The 20,939-nt window shown below is 45.9% G+C and overlaps 1 protein-coding gene across 5 annotated transcripts in view; it reads right to left on the reverse strand.

The window, feature by feature from the left end:
• The window catches only part of ENTPD5 (ectonucleoside triphosphate diphosphohydrolase 5 (inactive)), a 59,273-nt gene that overhangs the window by 4,072 nt on the left and 34,262 nt on the right, over positions 1-20,939 (reverse strand). For 3 of the 5 annotated variants that reach the window (XM_010382620.2, XM_030930878.1, XM_030930882.1), the window contains 11 exons: positions 18,623-18,766; positions 12,956-13,031; positions 12,665-12,700; positions 11,951-12,039; positions 11,565-11,644; positions 10,557-10,618; positions 9,518-9,619; positions 8,532-8,672; positions 7,208-7,264; positions 5,050-5,165; positions 1,175-2,130 (listed from right to left, as the gene is read on the reverse strand). In XM_010382620.2, coding sequence (XP_010380922.1) covers positions 2,044-2,130; positions 5,050-5,165; positions 7,208-7,264; positions 8,532-8,672; positions 9,518-9,619; positions 10,557-10,618; positions 11,565-11,644; positions 11,951-12,039; positions 12,665-12,700; positions 12,956-13,031; positions 18,623-18,766 — 990 coding nt within the window. In that variant the 3' untranslated portion in view covers positions 1,175-2,043. Of the gene's footprint in view, positions 1-1,174; positions 2,131-5,049; positions 5,166-7,207; positions 7,265-8,531; positions 8,673-9,517; positions 9,620-10,556; positions 10,619-11,564; positions 11,645-11,950; positions 12,040-12,664; positions 12,701-12,955; positions 13,032-18,622; positions 18,767-20,939 lie in introns of those variants that run through there. The other 2 variants (XM_030930879.1, XM_030930881.1) reach the window with 2 other exon arrangements.

Consider the following 20,939-nt stretch of genomic DNA (forward strand, 5'->3'; position numbering starts at 1 on the left):
CAAAAACGAAAAATAAAATAAGGTTTCCCATGGACTGTGTGAGGGCTAGGCATATTTAACATCCTTTGTGAGAGAGCATGGAAACAGTCTACTGTGAAAGCCACCAGTTTGGGGAAGTACAAACACTCCTGGAAAGAAGCTGGAGGTTAAGAACCAAGGCAAAGGGGCCAGACCACAGGGAGGTCTTCCAGGTCCAAGAGCACTACAGGGCAGATGAGAAGCAGGGATGATTATGTAGAAAGTGCAAGATAAAGGCCGGGCGCGGTGGCTCAAGCCTGTAATCCCAGCACTTTGGGAGGCCGAGATGGGCGGATCACGAGGTCAGAAGATCGAGACCATCCTGGCTAACATGGTGAAACCCCGTCTCTACTAAAAAATACAAAAAACTAGCCGGGCGAGGTGGCGGGCGCCTGTAGTCCCAGCTACTCCGGAGGCTGAGCCAGGAGAATGGCGTAAACCCGGGAGGCAGAGCTTGCAGGGAGCTGAGATCCGGCCACTGCACTCCAGCCCGGGCCACAGAGCGAGACTCCGTCTCAAAAAAAAAAAAAAAGTGCAAGATAAGGCCAGGCACGGTGTCTCATTCCTGTAATCCCAGCACTTTTGGAGGCAGGTGTATCAATTGAGTTCAAGAGTTGCAAACCAGCCTGGCCAACATGGTGAAACCCCATCTCTACTAAAAATACAAAAATTAGCCAGGAATGGTGGTAGGCGCCTGTATTCCCAGCTACTCAGGAGGCTGAGTCATGAGAATCGCTTGAACCTGGGGGCGGAGGTTGCAGTGAGCTGAGATTGCGCCACTCCACTCTAGCCTGGGCAACAGAGCAAGACTCCGTCTCAAAAAAAAGTGCAAGATAATGAATTTGGGGTAAGTAATTCACAGTCAAGAGCTCTGAGCACTTGGATTGAAAAAGAGAACATGAGGGATATTAAATATGGTTCTCCCTGGAAATGTTGGTCCACTGTACTGACGTGGGCTGAGAGAGCCAACCAAATCCAAGTGGGGTTTTGTCAGGAACGGTATTGGAAACTGAACTAGATAAATAATTCAGAGGATATTAGCGAAAGTGATAAGGGGCCAGGACAGGAAGGTACTGTTACAAACGGAGAGAATAAAAGAGTAAACTGAAATAACAGATCCTGGAATAGCACAGACACTGACCTCTGACCACAGACCAAAAGTTAGGGCCTAGTTGTATTTCTTAGAAATACAAAGAAAACAAGTTTAGAATCATAGAAAACACTGTTAACACATTAGCCTGGGAGGTTGGGAGGTGGTACTGGCACTGAATATACACATACCCATAAAGTCGGATATGTTCATTAATCCCAGAGTTGACTGATAAAATGCTGATAAAAGGTAGGCTAGATGAGGCTGCCACACCCTCCCAAAACATGTCCCCAGAGACTGGATGGCCTCCTTTCTTAAGGCTGTAATCTATGCACAGTTAGGAGTTACTCTCCATCCTATTAATATTTAGGATGGCTCTCAGCTGGCTGATTGGAGCTAACACAGAATAGGATCATACAGATTCTGATATGGTCCCATTTTGTGTTGTTGAATTATACGTGGAAAGCAAAATCAGGTATCTTTTTTTCTCTTTTTCAGGGGAGGTGGGTGCAGATAAGGGTGGGCAGGGCACTGTACAGGGAGGAAAAAAACATACTGATATTGATGGATCATGGGATTGCAATAAGTCAACTTAGTTTACCATTTAAGAGGAAAATTTAAATATTCAGTGGAATGAGGCACTCAAAGGGTTGAAATGAGATTTTTCTTTGGTTCCCAGGGACCTGTCCCTGGGCTGTCACTCCAAGGTTAAGTTCCAAAGCTTCTTGGCTCACAGGGCTCTCTGTGATGCTCAGGTACCAGCTGTGTACTCTTGAGTGGTTAGGCAGCAGTTCACATTAGATATGTAAAATTAATTAAACCTAAATCTCTAGGCTCAAGTCCAGGATGTCCCCAGACTAGCTCAGAAACTGAGTGCTCTCTCCTCCCCTTAAAAAGGTGTTGGCAAATGCAGGCCTCCAAGGAAGTGCGTGGCCTCAATGGGAGATGCCCAGAGACTGCAACAGGTGAAAGGTGGCCCCCAAGGCCCAGCCCGTCTCTATGTTGTTCACTTTCTTTGTGAGCTGTTAAGAAGAAAAAAAAGTCTTCACCTTTTCATCCAATTTCCAACTCTAGCAAGCACAGCTCTTGGGCAGACGATATTGGCAAAGAATATCCACATGGGCAAACCATGGCGAAACTGACAGCAGCCAGTCTTTGCAGGCTTCCCACTACTCTGTAACAATTTCCTTCTGGCCATGGCCCATTGGCTATTGCCCCTACACCTGCCATTCTCATCTCTGAACTGAATGCTTCTGGCCCAGGTCGTGACCCATCAGGCCTTCTAGAGAGATAGTTTAGACAGACAGTATTCTGAACTCTTTCCCTAACCTTGAAACTACACAAAGTATCACCTGCTTTATTTTCTGATTCACTAATTTCAGATAAGGCAACTTACAATGTAATGGTAATAGATGCAGTAGAAAGGGCATGGTCAGGAGATGAGAATAGATTTAGGGGTAGAAAAGAACAAACCAAGCTTCTCAACTCCTACTGCATAAGCGAGTGCCTCTTCCTAAGCACTAATGATAACCAAACATGGGGCCAGGCACAGTGGCTCACACCTGTACTCCCACACTTTGGGAGGCCAAGGCAGGCGGATTGCTTGAGGTCAGGAGTTCAAGACCAGCCTGGGCAACATGGCAAAACTCCGTCTCTACAAAAAAATTAGCCAGGACTGGTGGCACACACTTGTAGTCCCAGCTACTCAGTGGGCTGAGGTGGGAGGGTTGCTTGAACCCGGGAGGGGCACAGGGCGCAGTGAACTGAGATCATGCCACTGCACTCCAGCCTGGGTGACACAGCAAGACCCTGTCTCAAAAACAAGGCCAGAAGTGGTGGCTCATGCCTATAATCCCAGCACTTTGGGAGGCTGAGGTGGGTGGATCACCTGAGATCAGAAGTTTGAGACCAGCCTGATCAACATGGTGAAACCCCATGTCTACTAAAAATACAAAATTAGCCAGGCGTGGTGCCGCATACCTGTAGTCCCAGCTACTTGGGAGGCTGAGGCAGGAGAATCGCTTGAAACCGGGAGGTGGAGGTTGCAGTGAGCTGAGATTGCACCACTGCACTCCGGCCTGGGCAACAAGAGCGAAACTCGGTCTCAAAAGAAAAAAGAAAAAAATAACCAAATAGGGAACTTAACACATTATAAGCCAGTATCTATCTCAATTAGCTTAGTGACCTTGGGCAAAACTTTAGACCCAAATTCCTCAACTATATAAGAAGAGGATTAGATTAGTGTGTATCAGTTTTATCAATTTGTTTTCTTCAGAATTTTAGGGGTTTCTTAGAAATGCTTCAAAGGAAAAAGGGAGGCCAAATGATAGAGGAGTTTCAGGCCCCCAATCTCTGCTTCAACCAGAATAGTTTTGTATTACTGATATTTTTTTTTTTGAGACGGAGTTTCCCTCTTTGTTGCCCAGGCTGGAGTGCAATGGCGTGACCTCGCCTCACTGGAACCTCTGCCTCCCAGGTTCAAGTGATTCTCCTGCTTCAGCCTCCCAAGTAGCTGGGATTACAGGCACCTGCCACCATGCCCGGCTAATTTTTGTATTTTTAGTTGAGATGGGGTTTCACCATGTTGGCCAGGCTGGTCTTGAACTCCTGACCTCAGGTGATCCACTCGCCTCGGCCCCCCAAGTGCTAGGATAACAGGTGTGAGCCACCACACCCGGCTGTATTACTGCTATTCTACGTAAGTTTTCGTTGGATAAAGATGCTACCACCACCAAAAAAAGTCTGTAAGCCAGTTGATTGTTCTCTGTTGACCTGATGTAATCGAGCCTAGACACATGCCCAAAACTGGGGATAAATAACTTACTACAGATAAAGTAGAGCCTGCATGTATTGAAACAGATGGAGACAGACAGGAGGACAAAGAGAGACCTAAGATTCAAGAGGCACTAAATATACGAGGCACACATGAAATATATGTGACACATTATATATGCATGAGGCATTCAGTGTTCATGAGATCTTAAATAAGCCACTCACTGGTGACACCCTTTTGGTCCCTCATGTCCTCTGCCAAAGAAAACACATCGTACATGTTGATGGCTGAGCTAATGCTACTGGCCAGGTGTGTCTGCCACTGGGGCCTCTCCAAATAGGGCAAGTTTGTGTGGTGGCCTCAGGCACTTTTGTCTTTGTGCTCCCATGACCAAACTTCAGCTCCAGTATGCGTAACCACTCTATTAGCAGCAGAGAGAGGCAGGACATATAAACCCAGGACAAATGGAACCCAAGATTTAGAGAGAGTGGTACTTGCATCCTGCTTGCATCGTGTCTTCTGTGTTCATCTCTTCATTTCTTTCCCCTTCTCACCCTGAGTTCTAAATTGATTTAATAAACCATGTGGGCCAGGTGCGGTGGCTCACTCCTATAATCCCAGCCCTTGGGAGGCCGAGGTGGGCGGATCACCTGAGGTCAGGAGTTCGAGACCAGCCTAGCCAACATAGTGAAACCCCATCTCTACTAAAAATACAAAAAAATTAGCCGGGAGTGGTGGCGCACACCTGTAATCCCAGCTACTCAGGAGACCAAGGCAGGAGAATCACTTGAACCCAGGAGGTGAAGGTTGCAGTGAGCTGAGATCTTGCCACTGCACTCCAGCCTAGGAACAAGAGTGAGACTCCGTCTCAAAAAAATAATAATAAATAAATATATAAACTATGTGACTTGGCATCTTAATTTGGGCTGCTAGTCTTTCTGTTCTGTGGCCTCTGCAATAGCTTGCCTGGTAATACACTTGGAGGCTACCATTGCATCGAGGTAATCTCCCACATTCATGATGCCCAGCACAAGTACCTTGTCCATAGCCCAAACAAAACTACCTCATAATTTCACTTCTAGCTACTTTGATTACTGAACAAGCTCTTACTCCTTCTCAACCCCCACAAAAGAGGGCTGTTATGGGACTCTGGTGTCCTGTCTCTTACCTGTAAGACTGTGCTGTCTGCAAAGCCAAAGCCATCCTTTAACAGGGCAGTGATGTAGCTGAGATCCATGCACAGGAAAGGACTGCCTGAGGTGAAGTTTTCCAAGTTATCACACACTGAAAGAGACAGAGTCAACAGTGGAGTTCAAGTTTGCAACTAACTGAGAGGTGTAGGATTTTCTCTTAGAAAGTAGAATAGGGGGCCAGGCGTGGTGGCTCACATTTGTAATCCCAGCACTTTGGGAGGCCGAGGCAGGTGGATCACCTGAGGTCGGAGTTCAAGACCAGCCTGGCCAACATGGTGAAACCCCAACTCTACTAAAAACATAAAAATTAGCAGGGCGTGGTGGTGTGCCGCTATAATCCCAGCTACTCGGGAGGGTGAGGCAGGAGAATCACTTGAACCCGGAAGGCAAAGGTTGCAAGCCGAGGTCGAACCACTGCACTCCAGCCTGGGTGACAGAGCAAGACTCTGTCTCAGAAAAAAAAGACGGTGGGGAGAAGAAGAATAAGCAAAGCAGAAGTCTCCCTCTGGTTAATGCCGAGGCATCTCAGAGGCTAGACAATGCGCTGACTGCCTCTGTAAGACTGCAGCTTCTGAAGAACTTGCAGTTGTCTGGTATGATTATCTATTCACATTTACATGGGCTCTAGTTTATTTGCTAAGTTTCTATGACCTATTGTGGGGGCTTAGTCCTAAGTCCCTTATCTATTTTTTTTTTTTTTTGAGACAGACTCTCACTCTGTTGCCCAGGCTGGAGTGCAGTGGTTCGGATTCACACCATTCTCCTGCCTCAGCCTCCCAAGTAGCTGGGACTACAGGCGCCCGCCACCACGCCCGGCTAATTCTTTGTATTTTTTTTTTTAGTAGAGATGGGGTTTCACCGTGTTAGCCAGGATGGTCTTGATCTCCTGACCTCATGATCCACCCGCCTCAGCCTCCCAACGTACTGGGATTACAGGCGTAAGCCACCACGCCCGGCCCTAAGTCTCTTATCTATTATTAATGCTGCGGCCCAGAAGACAAGGAGATATCATTTAACCCTACTGTGGGGTTACTGGATAAGATCATTTGTATTTTATTTTTTAATTTTTAAAAACTTTTTATTAATTTTTTTTTTTTAGAGACGAGGTCTCAGGCTGTCACCCAGGGTGGAGTGCAGTGGCATGATTGGAGCTCCCTGCAGCCTCAAGCCCCTGAGTTCACACGATCCTCCTGCCTCAGCCTCCCACATAGCTGAGACTACAGGCTCAAACCACTGTGCCTAGCTCTCATTGGCAGTTTTGATCCTCTCAAGGAAGCCTCTGTGGCTATTTCCCATGTCTTTTGATGCCAGTGTTTCATTAACACTGATAACACTATTTCAATTAAAAAAAGACAGCGTAGAAGAAAAAAAGGTCTTCACCATTTCCCTAAAGCCCTAAAGACTCTTTTTTTTTTTTTTTTTTTTTTTAGGTGGAGACTCACTCTGTTGCCCAGGCTGGAGTATCACTCTGTTGCCCAGGCTGGAGTGCAGTGGCACGACCTCGGCTCACTACAACCTCTGCCTCCCAAGTTCAAGTGATTCTCCTACCTTGGCTTCCCGAGTAGCTGGGATTACAGGCGCCCACTGTCTCGCCCGGCTAATTTTTGTGTTTTTAGTAGAGACAGGGTTTCACCATGTTGGCCACGCTGGTCTTGAACTCCTGACCTCAGGTGATCTGCCTACCTTGGCCTCCCAAAGTGCTGGGATTACAGGTGTGAGCCACCGTGCCCGGCCTCCTAAAACCTCTTATATTCCCATATTCTTGCCCATAATTCTATGCTGCATAAAGCTGGAAAAAAAAAATGTTTTTTTTAGAGACAGAGGTCTCGCTATGTTGCCTAAGCAGCAATGCAGTGACTATTCACAGGTGTGATTATAGTGCACTATAGCCTTGAATTTCCGGCCTCAAGCAATCCTCCCACCCTGTGTAGCTGGGACTACAGATGTGTGCCACCATACCTAGCTACCACCCAATGCTTCTAACTTTTAGCAAAGACTGGAAGACTAAGAAAGGAAACTAGCCTTCTGACAGGCCTTCTGCGCTGAGGTGCTTTAGGTCACTTTAGGTCACGAGAGTTGGCAGGCAGTCTCACAGGCTTACCTTCAAGGGCTTCCCCTGACACTCAAACTCACCTTCCCTGGCTTTTCTTTCAAAATCTTCAACTTTTAAAATACCGCCCTTTTCATAATCTGAAATAAAACAAGATTATCTGATATCAAAACACCTTCAAGGAAGCATAAGGAAATTCATCCATTATATACACATGTACATAATCTATGCAGCCTTTTTTTTTTTTTTTTTTTGAGACGGAGTCTTGCTCTGTCACCCAGGCTGGAGTGCAGTGGCACGATCTCAGCTCACTGCAACCTCTGCCTCCCAGGTTCATGCCATTCTCCTGCCTCAGCCTCCCGAGTAGCTGGGACCACAGGCGCCCACCACCACGCCCGGCTAATTTTTTGTATTTTTAGTAGAGACGGGGTTTCACCTTGTTAGCCAGGATGGTCTCGATCTCCTGACCTCATGATCCGCCCGCCTCGGCCTCCCAAAGTGCTAGGATTACAGGCTTGAGCCACTGTACCCGGCCTATGCAGCTTATTTTATTTATTTACAATCTATTCCATGTTATATATATTTAACCACAATGAAAAAAACAGACCCATAAAACACAATAGGCCGGATGCGGTGGCTCACGCCTGTAATCCCAGCACTTTGGGAGGCTGAGGCGGGCGGATAACGAGGTCAGGAGTTCAAGACCAGCCTGACCAACATGGTGAAATCTCGTCTCTACTAAAAAAAAAATTAGCCGGGTATGGTGGCAGGCGCCTGTAATCCCAGCTACTCAGGAGGCTGAGGCAGGAGAATCGGTTGAACCCAGGTGGCAGAGGTTGCAGTGAGCCGAGATCACACCACTGCACTCCAGCCTGGGTAACAAGAGTGCAACTCTGTCTCAAAAAACAAACAAAAAAACAAAATAACAACAACAAAATCCCCACAACAATAGGAAATTAATTCGTATCTCTCAGGCCATGACAGATCAGGTACATATACTATCACAGTTAGGCAAAAATATTACTTTTGTGATAAGAAGAAAAGTTATCATAAAGAGACAGGAGGAAACTTTTTGGGGTGAATATGTTTATTATCTTCAATGTGGTGATGGATTCATGGGTGTATACATGACAAAACTTAACAAATTGTATACTTTAAATATGTACTTATTGTATGCCAATTATACCTCAATAAACATGTTAAAAAAAAAAGACATCATATAGTTGTTTTGGTCATCTCTCAGCTCCAAAGATTCTAAGTCATTTCCACCCTTTTGTTCGAGTGACTAGAAAAGAGGTGGGTAATCAGCTAGCTCAACAAAGCACCTCAAGTACTCTTTCTCCTTGACCTTCCCCACCACAGCCCTACCCACCTTCCTCTCTGGACTGACACCTGGGGTGAACTCACCAATCATGTCTGTGTCAACAGCTCGGTCGTAATAGTAAGAGAAAGCATAGAAGGAGCCTCTCTGGACCTCCTCTGGCTGGTGAAGTTTTCCTTGTACCACCCTCAGCACTTCGGCATAGCAGGGATCAAAGCCCACCTCCCCTGCCAGGCAAAGGTGCACAGGGGTAAGGTGAGAACAACGCTGGGGGAAGGGGACACTCTCTGAGGCAAGCTGCTAGAGACAATGAGGGACCAGCAGGAAGGTCAAGGAAAGCAAGAGAAGGCTGATGCTTCGGACAAGAGGCTTCAAAACAAAGATGAGCAAACGTCTGTAGCCTCACCACTCTTGTTTCTCCATGCCCGCTCCCCTGCCTAATCTGTATTCACCAAATCATGGCCAACCTGTGCTGCTGCCTAGCATTACATTCCACAGCATTTGCAAGCAAGTAGCTAAAGGGCTCGCCTGCTTCCTTCACTGGGAATTCAAGTTCATTCCTTGATATTCAGGTATATACCTTTTATAAGAAGATGAATCATTCTTGTCGTGGTTTTAAGTTTTACTATAATTTAAATAGCTAACTATTAACTAAACAGGGTTTCACACTGCTGCATTTGACCTAGGCTTAGATTAGGTTTCTTAATTAATTTGTAAGAGGTGGGGTCTCCGTTGCCCAGGCTGGAGTGCGGTGGCATTGTGCACTACAGCCTTGAACTCGTGGGCTCAAGTGATCCTCTTGCCTCAACCTTTTGAGTAACTGGGACTCTAGATGTGCACCACAGCACTTGGCTAAGCGCAGGTATCTAATGGGTCCATGACACTTGGTCGATGCAGAATGACAGCTGCTTTGTTCACTGTCACTTCATGTTAGTCTTTGGAGGCATGCCAAGATCTCTGGAGCAAGTCCCTGCAACAAGATAAGCCTGAGTTCTGGAAAAAGCTTCCCATGGGACTTTTCCAGAGCTTCCATTGTAAACGTAAATTTAACCAGTGAAAAAACATCACTTGCCTTCTTGGTTGCCACCATACTGGTATTTCACACCCCCAAAGATCCACTCTGCTTCCAACCATCTCGGTAGACAGGCACTCCGGAAAGTGTGTCCATCAGTCCCTGAAAGAATCCAGGGCACAAGGTAAGAAGTAAGTAAGTGAGAGAGAGGGAGGAAGGCAAACAAGAAGCCAGTGAGGCGGAAAAGAATCACCATGGGGGCTGGGCCTTAAAATCCGATGACATTAATTCCATGACAACATCCTGTGACAGGAATCCTTAACTCAGGGTTCACAGACAGGCTTCGTGGGGTTGGTGAACCCCCTGAAACCAGAAGCAAATGTTCATGCACATGTGCTTCTGTCAGAGGGGTCCATATATCTCAAAGATCCAAAACCTACAATACAGTAAGTTTTCACCTTTCTAAAAACAAGAAAGAAATGCTATGCTACTTTCCTCACTGGTTGCTGAGAGGCTTAAATGAAATACACTTGAAGATGTTCTGTATACTCTGAAATGAAAAATAGATGCCATCCCAATAACAGATTACTTTTCAAAGTGCCTTAAATGCAAATTCTCATTTACTATGAGGAAAGGGGCACAGATAGGTTACTTGCCTCAAATCACAATGCTGGGACTGAACCCAGTTCTGCCTGACCTCAACTGTGAAGAGATGAATGGAGTTACTCTGTTGTTCCACCTGCATATAGAACAGATCCTGCTTCCTGTGCCTCCAATGTAAAGCTCAGGGCTTGAGCAAGCTCCTGCTAAATGCATTCTTAAAGCCTGGGATTTCTGCAGACACTTCACCTGCCTAGACATAGGCTGTTCCCCCTGTACAGGCAGACCTCATTCTAAAAATGGCTAATAATATACATCAAAACTTCTGAACTTATAAAATAGAAAAGGATTTGCTATTATTAGGTCCATTATACAACATTTGCCTCCCAATTCAACATAATCTTTTCCTGCATAGAATGTCTATCAAAGAAGGAAAGAAGCAAGCAGAGTATCTGTGTCACCCTCACATTCCCCACCCAGCACAGGTACCCAGACAAACCTTCTGTCTCCAGGGCTCCCAGGGTTGCTAATCTTGCAGCTTTCAATCCAAATCCCAAGTAACTGTAAAATACAGGATTGACCAATTTCATGCTGGTCCTGAAGTTCTCTAGCCTAAAGCTACCTCTTTCAAAAGTAACATGGTTTCTGTTTCCCTCTGGAAGTACGAAAACCTTGTTCTGTCTCTGTGACATATTCATCTCCTGTGGTCAACAAGGGGTAATTTCTGCACAGTTTGGATCAAGGCTATGCAGTAAGAATTCCCCACAGTTATCATTCAAAGGCCAGAGACAGTGACAATTCCTAGGGTCCCACACTAGGAACCATTCCCAGAAAAGCTCTCTTTAGCTTAGCTCCTAGCCCCAACTAGGATCAAATTCCAGGCTGGATTCTGAACCTCTGAAGGCCAGCTCAAAGGAGTTGGCAAGGAGCTTTGCCTGAGCCTTCTTGAAGTGTCCTCTCCCTAGAGAAAACTTTTGACTTTTTTTTTTTTTTTTTGAGACCGGGTCTTGCTCTGTCGCTCTGGCTGAAGTGCAGTGGCATGATCTCGGTTCACTGCAACCTCCACCTCCAGGGTTCAAATGATTCTCCTGCCTCAGCCTCCTGAGCAGCTGGGATTACAGGTGTGCGCTGTCATATCCAGCTAATTTTTGTATTTTAGTAGAGATGGGGTGTCACCATGTTTGCCAGGCTGGTCTCAAACTCCTGACCTCAGGTGACCCACCCACCTCAGCCTCCCAAAGTGCTGGGATTACAGGCATGAAGCCAACTGCACCCAGCAGAAAATTTTTGACTCTTAAGTCATATATTAATGCTTTTGAGGCCAAGAATGGAGAAGGCTCGTAGGTTCCTTGGGCTTTGTAAGTGGCCTGGGTTTCAGTGATAGGCCTTAGGGAATTGGCACAGGCTTTGTTTTGCTGATCAGATACAATAACAGATTTGAGAACACTTAGAAAAGTTAGGAGAACATACAACATGAAATATTATTCTTCCCTGTCCCCATTCTCACCTATGCGTATAGAGCTTATAAGTGCTGTTAAACATCTCAAAGGAAGTGAGGTAGCCCCTAGGAGTTTGTTCCAGAGTTTTCTGCAAATCAGAAAAAGCAAAAAGACTATTCAGAATCTGTAATTACCTGAAGATGTTCACACCACCACCCGTCCCTCCCAGCAAAAAATCAGATGAAGACAGATTAAGCGGCTAATCTCATTAGGCTTGAGGAATCGAAGGGATTCTGAACAGTGAGATGGGAAGGGAACATTCACCCAGTTATTAACTGACTTGACTCTGCCTAAGCGTGGTAGAGCTGCTGGCTGAAAATGGGACTCCTCTTTCTTGGCACCATGATATGCCTGCCAAGTGCACTTCTAACCAGATCTTCATGAAATGACTCACCTCAAACTGGGGTAGGAACGTGATTTGGGTGGAGGCTCCCCCTAGGTCCAAGGTCCCCACAGTCTCCTGTCTGTGGTCATGCAGCTGACCTGTCAAATGAGAGCCAGCTCTAAATATCCTCCACATCCTGGGCAGCCCAACACTTGTCTCTCTTGTTCTTATCATGCACTGAAGGTATTCCATACATACTCCACTGCTCCCCAGCCCTGATGCTGCAGGTGAATGTCAACTCAGAAGGACTCTCGTTGCAGCAGAGGCCTTCAAGGCAGGTGTTTTTTTTTGTTTGTTTTTTGTTTTTTGAAGGCCTTTTTGGAGACAGAGTCTTGCTCTATCATCCAGCCTGGAGTGCAGCGGCACAGTCTCTGCTCTCAGCTCACTGCAACCTCTGCCTCCTGGGTTCAAGCAATTCTCCAGCCTCCCGAGTAGCTGGGACCACAGGCACACACCACCACGCCCAGCTAATTTTTGTATTTTTGGTAGAGACAGGGTTTCGCCATGTTGGCCAGGCTGGTCTTGAACTACTGGCCTCAAGTGATCTGCCCAACTCAGCCTCCTAAAGCGCTGGAATTACAGGTATGAACCACCACACCCAGCCTCCTTTCCTTTTTTAAAGAAGAAGAAACAATACAGAATGAAAGAAAGGGCTTTTTTACTCTTCTGACTATGCATGTAAAAGCTAGTTAAGCTCTAAAGATAAACTTGAGGATGTATTACCTGTCAGAAAATTCACAGTAACCCAAGCTAATATGCCTAAAAAGAAAGAAAGACAAGGATTAGATCCCAGAGCATATTTTTCTCTTTCCTGGTCCCATCCTTTTTTTTTCTCTCTCTAAATTTCATGTCTAGAGCACATGTTCCTTCTCCCTGTCTTCTATTTCCTGCTATCCCATTCCTTCTGTTTATTCCTTTCTCTTCAGGACCCCGTCCCTGGCCCCAGTTCCTTTAGTTAGATCTTTCACTGATCCTGCCCCTCTCCCCCAGAACACATATCAACACCTCTCCCACCTTCGTCGGATCCATCCATGATGCTAACACTGTCCTTTGGTACCAGGAAAGGTGACTTCCTGAAGATCTCCTTTACCTAGAGAAAAAAGAAGAAAAAAAAAGAATTCCCTAAGGCAGTATTTCCATACTTTGACAGTGTCCTGTAAGACTTAGAAAACTACTCCATTTTTCCTAGATAAAATTTTGGCAAAACTCATTCCTTTGCCCTAAGAAACTAGAGAAGAAACTAGGCAAGCCATTACCAGTTTCTTGCAAAAACACAAACACAGGGATTCCTTTGACTTTAAGTAAAGCTAAATCAAACCATCTAAATATATAGGTGAACTGGACCTACGGAAAGGCATATATTTAATCCTGCCAGTTCAAATCAGGATCCTATAACTTTTTAAACCTGATAAACTCTACTGGACATATACTGGAAACTAGGAGGAGCCTTCCCACTCCATTCCTTAGATAAGCTGACATGAACCCGCCGTGGTGGAGTTCACACCTAAGGGCTGAGGTACTCTGCTGCCAGCACCGGTCAGATTCTGGCACATGGCTAGGGCCTCTAGAGTGTAGGGAGATTCCAGATCTAGACTTAAGGAACCCTGTTTCAGGAGATGGGAATGAACATCTTGCAAAAACATCTTGCCTCTCCATAATATAGACCATGGATATGGGTGTTATGTCTTATGTTTATAATAATTATCAAGGGAAAGGAAAAAGAATTCTCCAGGATAGGAAGAACTCTAGTCTGTTTGCTGTTCTCATTTCTGATAGGATGAAACATACCACATGATGACCTCTGGACCCTGTTTCAACCAGGAAAAACCAGTTAAGTGATATATAAACAAACTTTTAAAGAAAAGACAGATAAGCGAACAGGATGAAGCACAGCAAGAGAGCTTCTGCTTTTGCCTTCTCTGCTTTTCACCCCCATCCTACAGTTTGTTCTCAAAACAGCAGCCAGAATGGTGCTTTAAAAATGGATGTCACCGGGTGCAGTGGCTCAAGCCTGTAATCCCAGCACTTTGGGAGGCCGAGATGGGCGGATCATGAGGTCAGGAGATCGAGACCATCCTGGCTAACACGGTGAAACCTCGTCTCTACTAAAAAATACCAAAAACTAGCCGGGTGAGGTGGCGGGCGCCTGTAGTCCCAGCTACTCGGGAGGCTGAGGCAGGAGAATGGCGTGAACCCGGGAGGCGGAGCTTGTAGTGAGCTGAGATCCGGCCACTGCACTCCAGCCTGGGCGACAGAGCGAGACTCTGTCTCAAAAAAAAAAAAAAAAAAAAAAAAAAGATGTCAAATCATGTTTTTCCTTGGCTCAAAACCTTCCAGTGGCAGCCAGGCGTGGTGGCTCACACCTCTCAACCCAGCATTTTTGGAGGCCAAGGCAGGTGGATCACCTGAGGTCAGAAGTTCAAGACCAGCCTGGCCAACATGGTGAAACCCGGTCTCTACTGAAAATACAAAAAAATTAGCACGGTGGTGGGCAACTGTAATCCTAGCTACTTGGGAGGCTGAGGTAGGAGAATCGCTTGAACCCAGGAGGCGGAGGTTGCAGTGAGTGGAGATAGCGCCACTGCACTCCAGCCTGGGCAACAAGAGCGAAACTCATTCTCAAAAAAAAAAAAAAAAAAAAAGCCAAAGTGATTACACTGGCCTTTGAGATCCTACATGATAAGCACCCCTTAGCCCCGCCTCTCTGACGTTACCTCCTACTTACCTCTCATATTACTCTTTCCTCTCCAGCTATGCTGACCTCCTGGATGCTGTTCCTAACATACCAAGCTCATACCTGCCTCTGGCCTTTGCACCTGCTGTTTCTTTAGCCTGGAATATTCTTCCCACAAATGTCTTGTATAACTTGCTTCTTCATTCCCCTCAGATCTCTGATCAACTGAATTTTATCAAAGACATATTCCCTGACTGCCCTATTTAAATTAGCATTTCCCCCACTCGTATCACCAGATTCCCTACCTGCCTTTCCCTGCTTTTTTTTTTCCCCTCCATAGCACCTACAGCACCTAATATAACTTTCTTTTGACTTGTTCAGATGTTTATTTTTTGTCTTCCTGAAAGTAGAATGTAAGCTCCAGGAGTGCAAAGACCATTTTTATATTTTTGGTTCCCTGCTGAATGTATTCCAGTAACTTCACCAGCGCCCAGTACATAGTAAGCACTTTTTTTTTTTTGAGACAGAGTCTCGCTCTGTCACCCAGGCTGGAGTACAGTGGCCCAGTCTTGGCTCACTGCAAGCTCTGCCTCCCGGGTTCATGCCATTCTCCTGCCTCAGCCTCCCGAGTAGCTGGGACTACAGGCTCCTGCCACCACGTACACCTAAGTTTTTGTATTTTTAGTAGAGACCGGGTTTCACCACGTTAGCCAGGATGATCTCCATCTCCTGACCTTGTGATTCGCCCACCTAGGCCTCCCAAAGTTCTGGGATTACAGGCGAAAGCCACTGCACCTGGCCCAGTAAGCACTCTTATGTTGAATAAATGAGGAATAAATCAGGAATCAGGATTCAGGTTCTCACAGAGACATACTAGGCTGCTTGTCCTTGGATAAGGGACTTAAGTCCTCTGTACTGACAGTCAAAGGAAAATGGATTTAGGGGATTGAATTAGTACACCTGTAATACGGAGTCCTTTTTTGCCGTGATTTTTTTTTTTTGAGATGGAGTTTCACTCTTGTTGCCCAGGCTGGAGTGCAATGGCCCAATCTTGGTTCACTGCAACCTCTGCCTCCCAGGTTCAAGTAATTCTCCTGCCTCACCCTCCCCAGTAGCTGGGATTATAGGTGCCTGCCACCACGTCCAGCTAATTTTTGTATTTTTATTAGAGACAGGGTTTCACCATGTTGGCCAGGCTGGTCTTGAACTCCTGACCTCAGGTGATCCACCTACCTTGGCCTCCCAAAGTGTTGGGATTACAGGCATGAGCCACCATGCCTGGCCTACTGTGATTTTTAGCTTCAATCTTTTTTTTTTTTGAGACAGAGTCTCACCCTGTTGCCCAGGTAGGAGTGCAGTGGCGCGATCTCAGCTCACTGCAAGCTCTGCCTCCCAAGTTCAAGCAATTCTCCTGCCTTAGCCTCCTGAGTAGCTGGGACTACAGGTGTGTGCCACCATGCCCAGCTAATTTTTGTATTTTCAGTAGAGAGAGGATTTCACCATGTTGGCCAGGCTGGTCTCAAACTCCTGACCTCAGGTGATCTGACTGCTCTGGCCTCCCATAGAGCTGGGATTTTGGGTGTGAGCTACCGTACCCGGCCTTAATTTTTTTTTATAGAAATAAGGGTCTTGCTTTGTTGCCTGGACTGGTCTCAAACTCCTGGCCTCAATCAATCCTCTTGCTCTGGCCTCCCAAAATGTTGAAATTACAGGCATAAGCCACTGCACCCAGCCTGATTTTTTGTTATAATGAGATTCTGCTTATATTCTTCACAACATGAAATTTAAATCTTATTAACTTACATGTTTATTGCATAACGAATATGTACAATAACATTTAAAAATATTGAGTTTGGCCAGGTGTGATGGCTCATGACTGTAATCCCAGTACTTTGGGAGGCTGAGGCGGGCAGATCACCTTAGGTCAGGAGTTTGAGACCAGCCTCACCAACATATAGCGAAACCCCGTCTCTGCTAAAAGATACAAAAATTAGCTGGGAGTGGTGGCACACGCCTATAGTCCCAAGTACTTGGGAAGCTGAGGCAGGAGAATCACTTGAACCTGGGAGGCAGAGGTTGTAGTGACCTGAGGTTGCACTACTGCAATCCAGCCTGGGTGACACAGCAAGTCTCTGTCTCTCAACAAATAAATAAATAAGTAAGAATAAAAATATTGAGCTTAACAAAACTCTCTATACTTAAATTTTTGATCTGAGTAAGAAGTGAGTTGAAATATATGACTTGGGGCCGGGTGCAGTGGCTCACGCCTATAATTCCACCACTCTGGGAGGCTGGGGCAGGTGTAGTTTGAGACCGGCCTGGCCAACATGGTGAAACTCCGTCTCCACTAAAAGTGCAAAAATTAGCCAGGCATGGTGATGCATGCCTATAATCCCAGCTACTTGGGAGGCTGACACAGAAGAATTGCTTGAACCTGGGAGGTGGAGGTTGCAGTGAGCCAAGATTGTGCCACTGCACTCTAGCCTGTGCAACAGAAACAAAGAAACAAACAAACAAAAAAAAATATATATATGACTTCACCAGGCATGGTGGCTCATGCCTGTTCCTATAATCCTAGCACTTTGGCAGGCCAAGGCAGGTGGACTGCCTGAGCTCAGGAGTTTGAAACCAAGCCAGGGCAACATGGTGAAACCCCATGTCTACAAAAAAAATTATAAAAATTAGCCGGGTGTGGTGGCACACGCCTGTAATCTCAGTTAATTGGGAGGCTGAGGCAGGAGAATTGCTTGAACCTGGGAGGTGGTGGTTGCAGTGAGCCAAGATCATGCCACTGCACTCAAGCTTGGGATACAGAGTGAGATTCGGTTTCCAAAACAAAATTCAAACTCTTCTCAAAAACTTCATGCTGAGAGGGAAAAAGCCAGATATACAAAACAAAACAAAACAAAACAAAAAACCCTATAATTCCATTTATATGAAAAGAATAAGCAAAACTTATTTATAGTCACAGAAAGCAAATTAGTCATTGGTTGGTTTCAGGGGTGAGGGAAACTCACTTATTATAAAAGAGCATGAGGAAATTTCTATTTCTTATCAAAACTCATTTAACTGTACACCTAATTTTTTTTTTTTTGTGATGCAGTCTTGCTCTGTTGTGCCGGCTGGAGTGCATGGTGTGATCTCAGCTCACCGGAACCTCAGCTTCCTGGGTTAAAGCGATTCTCCTGCCTCAGCCTCCTGAGTAGCTGGGACTACAGGTGTGTGCCACAATGCCTGGCTAATTTTTGTATTTTTAGTAGAGATGAGGTTTCACCATGTTAGCCAGGCTGGTCTCAAACTCCTGACCTCAGGCAATCTGCCTGCCTCAGCCTCCCAAAGTGCTGGGATTACAGGTGTCAGCCACCGTGCCCAGCCTAAAATAGATACATTTTATTGTATGTAAGTTTATCTTAATAAAGTTGATCAGAAACAATTTCTGAAATCTGCTTTAAAATTCTAAAAGAATGAAGAATACCGGCCAGGTGCAGTGGTTCATGCCTGTAATCCCAGCACTGTGGGAGGCCGAGGCGGGAGGATCACGAGGTCAGGAGATCGAGACCATCCTGACTAACACAGTGAAACCCCGTCTCTACTAAAAATACAAAAAATTAGCCGGGCATGGTGGCGGATGCGTGTAGTCCCAGCTACTCGGGAGGCTGAGGCAGGAGAAGGGCGTGAACCTGGGAGGCGGAACTTGCAGTGAGCTGAGATGGTACCACTGCATTCCAGCCTGGGTGACAGAGCAAGACTCCACCTCAAAAAAAAAAATAAAATGAAGAATATCCTAGATAGAAAGTACTTTAAACTTTTTAGGAAAAGCTCTATACATTTAAGAGTGATAGTTAAAAATGTAAACAACTAGCTATAACAAGCGGTCAGAGTCATCATACTGCTTTGGCAGTGGTGGAATATTGAAGGTGGTGGTCACATTCCAAAAGACTAAAACCTCATTAAGTATTCACATAGGGAAAAGGGCAGAATGATCCAAGATGCAGTTTTAAACTTACCTCAAAGAGCAGAGCCTTGGCTTTGTGTTCTGGCAGTAAGCGTAGTCCTGCCGTTGCCTTTAGAACCACTGGGGTCTTTTTCCAGTGACTTCGGGGGATTGAGTCTTTGGCCACCTCTAAGAGCCCTTGAACGGTCTCAGCACCCTGCAAAAGAGACAACCCATTCATCTGATGAACAGTCCATTTAGTGGCTGGCGCTGGTTTATTCTGTCAACATACTTTGTGGGAGCAAGAGGAGGGAGGTGGCATAGGGCTCCAACCTCTCTCTGCTCTGTAGCAGGAGAAACCTAGAGAAGTGGGCCACTTTGAAGAAGGAGAATCCAGGCCGGGTGTGGTGGTGGCTCACATCTGTAATCTCAGCCCTTTGGGAGGCCAAGGTGGGCGGATCACTTGAGTTCAGGAGTTCGAGACCAGCCTGATCAACATGGTGAAACCCTATCTCTACTAAAAAATACAAAAATAAGCCAGGCATGGTGGCACACGCCTGTAGTCTCAGCTACTCAGGAGGCTGAGACAGGAGCATTGCTTGAACCCGGGAGGCAGAGGTCGCAGTGAGTCAAGCTCATGCCACTGCACTACAGCCTGGGCAACAGAGGGAGACTCTGTCTCCAAAAAAAAGGAGAATCCATTTTATTTTGACAGTCCTAATAAAAATCCTTCTTTTTTTTTTTTTTTTTTTTGAGACGGAGTCTCGCTCTGTCACCCAGGCTGGAGTGCTGTGGCCGGATCTCAGCTCACTGCAAGCTCTGCCTCCCGGGTTCACGCCATTCTCCTGTCTCAGCCTCCTGGGTAGCTGGGACTACAGGCGCCGCCACGTCGCCCGGCTAGTTTTTTTTTGTAGTTTTTAGTAGAGACGGGGTTTCACCGTGTTAGCCGGGATGGTCTCGATCTCCTGACCTCGTGATCCGCCCATCTCGGCCTCCCAAAGTGCTGGGATTACAGGCTTGAGCCACCGCGCCCAGCCAAAAATCCTTCTTCTTTTTATTTGAGACAGTCTTGCTCTGTCGCCCAGACTAGAGTGCAGTGGCGTGATCTTGGCTCACTGCAACCTCCGCCTCCCAGGTTCAAGCGATGCTCGTGCCTCAGTCACCCAAGCAGCTGGGATTACAGGCATGTGCCACCACACGCAGATAATTTTTGTGTTTTTAGTAGAGATAGGGTGTCACCATGTTGACCAGGCTGGTCTCAAAAACCTGACCTCAAGTGATCCACCTGCCTCACCCTCCCAAAGTGCTGGGATTACCATGCCTGGCCAAATTATTCTTTTATATCGTGATCATTTTAGTTGATTATTTCTTTTTCTTTTTTTTTTTTTTTAGGTGGAGTTTTGCTCTTGTCGCCCAGACCAGAGTACAATGGCGCGATCTCAGCTTACTGCAACCTCTGCCTCCCAGGTTCAAGCGATTCTCCTGCCTCAGCCTCCTGAGTAGCTGGGATTACAGGCGTGTACCACCACACCTGGCTGATTATTTCATGTTTCATATAAATCAGCTTTAGGTTGGTATAGTGAAGAAAACACAGGAGTTAGAGTTGGAAGACTTGCTTGCTAGCCCTGTGGCCTAACTTAGGTCATTTGGCCTTGTTGGGACTTGGTTTCCTCAAGTGTGGGATGGGAGATACACCTCCTACCACCACTAAACTGTTGTGTACATGAGGCAGAGTGCGTGTGGTTGCCACACAAGCTGTGGCAGCAATGATGTGATACTTTTGATGATCTCCTAAAGAACATGTCAGACTCATTTTTGTATCATCATATGGCATACAGTAGATGCTCAATTTGTAATAAATGAAAACCATTATTTTAAATCCATTATTTCCCTGAGTGAACTTTTATTCTGATATCTGACTGCCCTTTGATCGTTGTTAGCAACTATAACACAATCATCTTTTCTAAATGTCAAGTCAGTTTCTAATAATGTAGTTGCTTTCAACAGCTCCTAATTTTTCTAGTAGATTTGCTATCCATGTACTACTGAACTAAGAAAATACATCCTCTCAGAGCCAGGCATGGTGGCTCACGCCTGTAATCCCAGCACTTTGAGATGCCAAGGTGGGCGGACCACAAGGTCAGGAGTTCAAAATCAGCCTGGCCAACATAGTAAAACCTCATCTCTACTAAAAATACAAAAATTAGCTGGGCATGGTGACACATGCCTGTAGTCCCAGCTACTAGGGAGGCTGAGGCAGGAGAATCGCTTGAACTCAGGAGGCGGAGGTTGCGGTGAGCCAACATCAGGCCACTGCACTCCAGCCTGGGTAACAAAGCGAGACTCCGTCTAAAAAAAAAAAAAAAAAAAATATATATATATATATATAT

Source organism: Rhinopithecus roxellana, chromosome 5 (assembly GCF_007565055.1).
Source record: "Rhinopithecus roxellana isolate Shanxi Qingling chromosome 5, ASM756505v1, whole genome shotgun sequence".
NCBI classification, from domain to species: domain Eukaryota; kingdom Metazoa; phylum Chordata; class Mammalia; order Primates; family Cercopithecidae; genus Rhinopithecus; species Rhinopithecus roxellana.